Raw genomic sequence first — 7,580 nt, 5'->3', positions numbered from 1 at the left:
TCCTTATTCAGAGTTATTGCGAAAATTAGATAAATTGCTGTATATAGTACGCTTAAAACAGTGTCCAGCACATGGTAAGAACTATGTCTTATTTATTGTTGTTATTATTAATATTATCTTCATCCTTTCTGGCTTAATGACACAGAACAACTGATAGCAAAAAGCACCACACTCTAAACACAGAGATTAAGTTCTGGGCTCATTTCTTCTTTTATAAGCTGAAATGAGGGATGTGGGCCTCATGGTCCCTAAGATCCCTAAGACCTTCAAGGGTCTGAGATCCTGGAGGAAAATACATAGGCTGGAAATCACTACAAGACCATTTCACATTCAAATTAACCCGGAGATTTCCGCTTCTGCTTAGTGTAAGGCCAAAAGAAATTTAAAATAAGAGGCTTAGTTCTTCTTGTTGAAAATGAGGGTAAAGATTTCCCTCCTCTCCTTTTTCTCAGAGCATTTACCTTAGAAAACTTGTAAGTACTTTCTCATCTCTTTGAAATGTATACAAATCCTTTTGAAGATTAGATAGGCCTTTTGTCCGCTTTATGACCCAGGAATGTCTTTCTCAAAGACCTGGGAACCATCTCTTTGAAATGCAAACATCAAGGGAAATAGCATCCCCATCTGCTGGTTTCTATGGGAGGGCAGGAGCCTAACTTCTGTAGGAGCCTATCTTCGAGGTGCAAGACTACCTCCTGCCATAAAGAGATGACAAGTTTGTCTTCCCTGCTGATAAAGCTAATTAGCTAATACAGGTGGTCACTCCAATTACCAGGTAAAGTTAGGATGAATCATGTATATCAGATGGTATCGTCAAGTCCTCTTCCTTGAGGACTAGTTATTGTTTGTCTTGAAAACAATATGTATATAAAGGGTTGTATCTGCTTGTCTAAATAAAAGGGTGAGATTTCTTTTTGTCTTAGCAATTTCTTAGCAGATTGAAAGTAATGCACATAACATTCTGGTTTAATAATTTAATACTAAAAGCGTTTTCTTTCTCTACTAACTTTGTGGAGAGATTTCTGGGTTAGGAGAAGATTTTGTTTTACATTATATTTCCCTAACAGTAGAAAGCTAAAAAAAAAAACAAACCTCACTCCCACCATTATGACAAAGAAATGCTAGACAATCTGAAAAAATAAAACTTAAAACTTTTTAAAATGCATTGGAGAGCCAAGTTACAAGATGATCACTGAACGCAAAATCTAAGGAAAGATTGGCACCTTCAAAGATAGATGGAATGTGAGCACTTGCTTCCCTGGGGCAGATGCTAAAAGCTACACAGAGCTGGTAAAAAGAATTCAGTTAAAATGTTTAACAAATTTCACAATGAACTATCCAAAAAGAAAATTAAGAAAATGATCCAATTTACAATAACAACAAAATGATTAAAATACTTAGGAATAAACTTAACCAATGTCTTGTGAAAGACATTGAAAATTGACATTGAAAGACAAGAAACATTGATGAAGGGAATTAAAGAAAAAACCGATACATGAGAAGACATCCTATGATAATGGGTTGCAAGAATCAATATTGTTAAAATGTCCATACTACCCAAAGTGACCTATGATTCAATGCCATCCCTATCAAAATCCCAATGGCAGGGTTGCGGGGTGGAGGAGGGGCAAGATGGTGAACTAGAAGCAGCCCATGCATGCTGCTCTCAAGGAGAGGATTGAAAGTTGCAGGTGGATGCTCACTTACAGATGGGCCCTCTTGGAGAGAGCACTGTGAATCATCAGAGAAGTGGCAGGGAACACTTAGAGTGAAGGAGAGGGAGACAGGGTGATCCACTTGGGAAGATTGGAAGGTACCTGGAGGAGGCATCCACACGTGGGGAAGGACAGGAGGAGAGAACCCTGGGGCTCCACGATCCCCCCGTGGACACTGCAACCTAAGCTGCGAGGTCACCCCCACCACCACTGCAGACCTCTGGACTGATCAGGGAGCTGCTTGGAGTCTATGCACTGATATTTCCCTAGAGAAGGCATAACAGGGACTGGTGGCCTCTGTTCACAGGTTGCTGCAACTGATGCCGTTCTGATCTCACAGTTCCAGAGCACCTGATCGACATAGGGCTTGGCTTTGCTGCAGACACCTCCCCCTGGACAGACTAGGGAGGGACGAGGGAGAGCAGATGCTCTCATACACCATGTGACTGAGAGCTGAGCATCCCTCCCTCCCACGGGGAATTTGAGGAAAATGGGTGCCTCAAACGCCAACTGAGGAGCCCTGCAGCGACTGCCTCACTGAGACCTGGGCAGGGGAAGAGCCCCTCCTGAACTGCCGCCTGGCCTCACGGCCCCACCTTTGAGGCTCTCACACTGCCACTGGGCTCCACGGCCCCACCGTCCCACCCATGTGGCTGCCACCCTGCTGCCTGGCCCCACCCCCATGGCTCCCACCCACTGCCAGGTGGAAACCATCCCAACAGTCCAGTGTTCCACCAGAGACCTGCTAGCCATTAGCCACCATCACACCTGGACCTGGGTGGATTGAATGCCCACAGCCCTGTCACCCACGATCACTGCCTAGATAGCCTTGCCTAGTTGCCACTGCCACTACCACAGGACCCAGACAGAGCAGTTACCCATAATGCCAGCCTCTGTGGAGAGGGACTTGCCCAGCTCCCTGCTGGAGCTTACAACAGCGACCTGGGGAACAATACACTACTCCACACAAAGATCATTCAGCACCAGCTTGGACTGTGACAATCACAAGGGAATGGGACAATACAGAACCCCTGAATTACAGGCTCTCTGCATCATTGGCCTGTCGGGCCAATCTTCTGGAGTTATCACAAAAGCGCCATCTAGAAAGGACCTCTCCTTCTCACTAAGTAGGAGAGTTCTCAGCAAAGGGGAACAGGTGCCCTGCAAACTTATCTGCCCTGAGCTGAGAGAAGAGGTTTCAGATGAGAAGAAACCAGCAAAAGAACTCTGGCAATGTGAAAAAACAAGCTATTTTGAAACCCCCAAATGATCACAATAGATCTAAGGCAATGGATCCCAACCAAAAGGAAGTTGTCAAAAAGTCAGAAATGGAATTCAGAGTATGAATGGCAAATAAGATGAATGGGATGGAAGAGAAAGTTGAAAACCAACACAAAAGAAGCCAAAAAAATTTCAGGACATCAATGAAAAAAATGAAAAAGCCTCTAAAGAGCTAGACAACTTAAGGCCGGGCGTGGTGGCTCACGCCTGTAATCCTAGCTCTCTGGGAGGCCGAGGCGGGCAGATTGTTTGAGCTCAGGAGTTCGAAACCAGCCTGAGCAAGAGCGAGACCCCGTCTCTACTAAAAATAGAAAGAAATTATCTGGACAACTAAAAATATATATATAGAAAAAATTAGCCGGGCATGGTGGCGCATGCCTGTAGTCCCAGCTACTCGGGAGGCTGAGGCAGGAGGATCGCTTGAGCCCAGGAGTTTGAGGTTGCTGTGAGCTAGGCTGACGCCACGGCACTCACCCCAGGGCAACACAGTGAGACTCTGTTTCAAAAAAAAAAAAAAGAGCTATACAACTAGACAACTTAAGAGAGGATATAAAAGAACTTAAAGAAATGAAAGAAGCATGCAGGGAATTTCAAAATACAGCAGAAAGCTTCAACAACAGGCTAAAAAATTTAGAAATAGAACTACCGTATCATCCAGCAATTTCACTCCCGTGTATTTATGCAAAGGAAATAAAATCAAAATAAAATCAATATGTCAAAGAGATATCTGCATTCCCATGTTCAACTGTAGCATTATTCACAATAGCCAAGATATGGAACAACCTAAATGTTCATTGATGGATGAATGAATAAAGCAGTCATGGTATGTGTGTATATATACGTGTGTGTATATACACACATACACACACACAATGAAATACTATTCAGCCTTAAAAAAGAAGAAATTCCTGCCATTTGCAACACTATGGATGAACCTGGAGGACATTATGCTAAGTGAACTAAGCCAGGCACAGCAAGGATGAATAGATTCTGAAGATCTAATGTACAGGAGTTAACAATACTGTATTATATGCTTGACATTTGCTAAGAGGGGAAACCTTAAGTGTTCTCACTATAAAAAAAAAAGTTTAACAAATTGCTAAAACCCAATTATGGGTTGGAGCGAAAGTAGAGAGCCCCTGGCAGCCACAGGCACAAGGAAATTCTTTACCATGGGCCTCACTGGCTGCTAAGGAGAAAGGGGAGGGTTGGGGGCAGAGGGCAGACAAATCATGCACTGGTGTTGCAGAGCTTTCCCTTCCTTTACATCTCCGTGCAGACCCAGTGGGAGGAGACCTAGGGTGCTGGTGAGGTTCAACACAGGAGTACTAACTTACTGTCTGCCCGGTTTGCCAGCAAGTCATTGGGAAGACCACAGGATGATTTAAGAAGCAGGTTTCTTTTTAATCAAATACTTAATTGAATTCAGGAGCTGGACCTCACACAGGAAGCAAGAAAGTGAAAATGAAAACACGAACATTAGGTTATACTTTTCTCACCTCGTGCTTTATTGTGTTTGAATAGAAGGTGAATCATGGAATGGTTTACCTGGAAAATTACAAAAGTAAAAGCTTAATAACATTTTCAAAATCTAAATATCTATTTCTTGATTACAAAGTAAGGCCTTCTAACACCAAAAAGTAGATAATACTAAAATGTTTAATGATAGGGTAAAAATAACTTCTAAGCCTACCAACAACGGGTAACAATTACACTATTTTTGGTGGATGACTTTACAGCCTTTTAAAACAGTCAAACCAATGGCATGCTGGGCTTTATGGGACATGGGGAGAGGGGACATTCTGCGATCAGAGGGCCTCTGAATGGCCCAAAGAGCCCTGATGGTGCCACCCTGGGAGACTGTGGAGTCTGGGAAGCCAGATCATCCCTGGGAGTGCTTCTCAGGTCTGAGCATCCACTTACAGATATACAAGGCACAAGTGTTACCATTATTGTTGTCCAGAAACTGACATTATCTTTATTACTTTATGGAGACATTTTTTAAGATAATGTGTTGGGGGAGGGTGTCTCCCTCAGTTGTGGGCAAGGCATTAACACACGAAAAATAAAAAAAAAATGATAATGGCTAATGCTTATAGTGCTATGTGCTAGCCACTGATCCTAATGCAGTCCTGTGATTAACTCGTGTAGTTTACAGTGTCATTCCCACCTTACAGATGGCAAAAGTGAGTTTAAATAACTTGCCCAAGGCCAGCCTGCACAATAAAATCTCAGCCTGCACACGCGTCAAAAGGGCAGGTCTGGGATTCTAACAAAGGCAGCCTGGCCCAGAGTCTGTGCTTTAACTACTGTGACACTCTTAGGCACTCAGAAATGGCCTGTCTGAAAAGGTTGGCTTGAAGCTGGGACCTGATGGAGGAATGGACATTAGGCAGGGAAAACGGTACACTAGGCATATAGAACAGCACAGGCAAAGGCCCTGTGGTGGGAAACATGACGTGTTCATGGAACTAAAAGAAAGCCATTGTGTGGAGCCAAGGCAGCAGAGAGGGAGGAGGTGATGTGACACGAGATGGGGGAGGAAGAAGGGCCCAGGTCAGGGAAATGGGAAATGTATTCTACATGTAAAGGGAAAGTACTCACAGTTCCACACCCCAGTTCCTGGTCTCTTTTGCCTCCCAACTCTCTCGGACCCACGTCCTGTCCACTTGCCATCCCTGTGGCTTAAACCCCCACCCAGTAGACACCTGTCATTATCTGGTTACCCTGAGGCCAGCAATAAAGATCAATTGTTTCAATAAAAATTGATAAAGATCAATTGTTTCAATGAAAAATGTCCTATGATTTACTTTTCTCCACTGTCCTTTGCTTCAATTCCTAATAATTTTACAACGATCCCTTGAATTTTAATAGGTTTTTTCTTTTTTATCAAAAGAAAAATCAAACTTAAGCATTATTTAAGAATGTAGGTAAATTTAAGAGCATTCATTAGTAACTCTTATTTATCAGTCCCAGTACAAGGCACTGAAGGTAAAAAAAAGTAATAAGATATAGGTTGTTCCCTTAAAAAGAGAATAGTAAGATATGGAGGAGCAAACACATACAGGAGGAACTAGAAAGGAGGAAAATAAAAGGCTTAGAAGTATAGATAAGGACACAGTACCAATGGATAAAAGGGAAATCAGGGTAGTTCATTTTTATCTTTAAGTTCATTGACATTCTCTCAGAGATATAGTTGTAGTTCTGGGCTGGTTTATCACTAGGTTAACATAGCAGCATTCCATTTACATTAAAAATTAAAATTGTAAGAGTTCACAAATTACAGTCATTGATTCATTTATTTACAATCCAATTTTGAGCTTCTCCTAGGACATAGAGAATTGTGTCTAATTTGTTAACAGGATGTTTTAGCAGGGGCACAAATTGGCTCCTCTAAAAGTGTTCTAATTTTGTTTTCCCCTCTAACCATTTACCTAAATGGGCTTCTAAAATGAAGATTCCATCTGATCTCTTCTATTTTTCTTCCTGCATTTTTCCTATGAGGTAAATAAGCTTTTATCTGACTATTTGGATGATCGTACAAAACCTCAACCACGTTAATAGCCGTCCTTCTGGATCTAACAAGCCAATATGCTGATAAAGTGGGTGACATGTTGTTCAAAAGAAAACAAAATGGGAAAAATAAGAAACTGGAGAATAAAGAAAAACATAAAAATTAGTAATCAGGTTACTAAATTACTTTTAAGTGATTTAACATTTAATATTGGAACATTAGTCCTCTTTAAAGATGCTTACAATCTGCATTGCATACGTGAACACCAGGAAAACACAAGGTGGTATAATTTCTTCAAACCAAGAGAAGTTGATGCTGTAAAGTCTTCAAGGATAGTCAAGAGTAAACATTTAGGTGAGTTTTGTTAGACACAAAGAAGTGTGCAATTTTGTTTTCCTTTGCAACCTAGCTGCAGTATGCAGTTGAAATATTCCAGGCAGATAAGGTCCAATGCCACGTGCATTGCTGACTCTAGCCTTTTTCCTATTACCTATTGACGTAATCTTGCAGGGTATTTCTTGGCATGGGACCCACCTAACTCCTTGGGAGAAGTATGTCAAATAAAAGCTTTAGGTGATGTTTTATAATGGATCGTACTGTCATCCTTCTTTCTCAGTAATTTCTCTCTTCTCCTGCTATTCCATCTTTCCCTCCCTACCACCCCAACCTACTACCAGGTGATCAAAACATTAAAGTGGAGAAGTTATATAATGGATGAGAAAGGAAGAATTGAGAGTCTTCCAACTCCCTAAACATATTATATAAATGCTCATGGGTAATTTGAAGTCTCAGAATTGTCCCCAAGTGCAAGCTGATTAAAGGAAAGCTATGTGCTTTCTGCATTGAGTCTCAGTGTCAGCCACAAATAAGGGTCTGATCCCAGACCTAGACTTTCCCAACAGCTATTGCTGTACACATAAAAGTTTACCAAACCTACTGTGGAATAAAGTGACAGACAAACTTTCCCTAGGTTTTAGTAGCAGTTTGGATTTTTTTTTAACTATACAAGATTTTAAACTTACCCCAATAGCTGCTAAGATTGGTGCTTGATAAATCCACTTGATGTCTCC

The 7,580-nt window shown here is 41.7% G+C and overlaps 1 protein-coding gene across 1 annotated transcript in view; it reads right to left on the bottom strand.

The window, feature by feature from the left end:
• The window catches only part of PTH2R (parathyroid hormone 2 receptor), an 84,582-nt gene that overhangs the window by 20,541 nt on the left and 56,461 nt on the right, over positions 1 to 7,580 (bottom strand). The window contains 1 exon segment of the mRNA XM_012661225.1: positions 7,533 to 7,576. Within this exon segment, the coding sequence (XP_012516679.1) occupies positions 7,533 to 7,576 (44 nt within the window).

This window comes from Propithecus coquereli, unplaced genomic scaffold, assembly GCF_000956105.1.
Source record: "Propithecus coquereli isolate 6110/MARCELLA unplaced genomic scaffold, Pcoq_1.0 Scaffold70, whole genome shotgun sequence".
NCBI lineage: Eukaryota > Metazoa > Chordata > Mammalia > Primates > Indriidae > Propithecus > Propithecus coquereli.
This window is presented reverse-complemented; position numbering and strand designations above follow the sequence as displayed.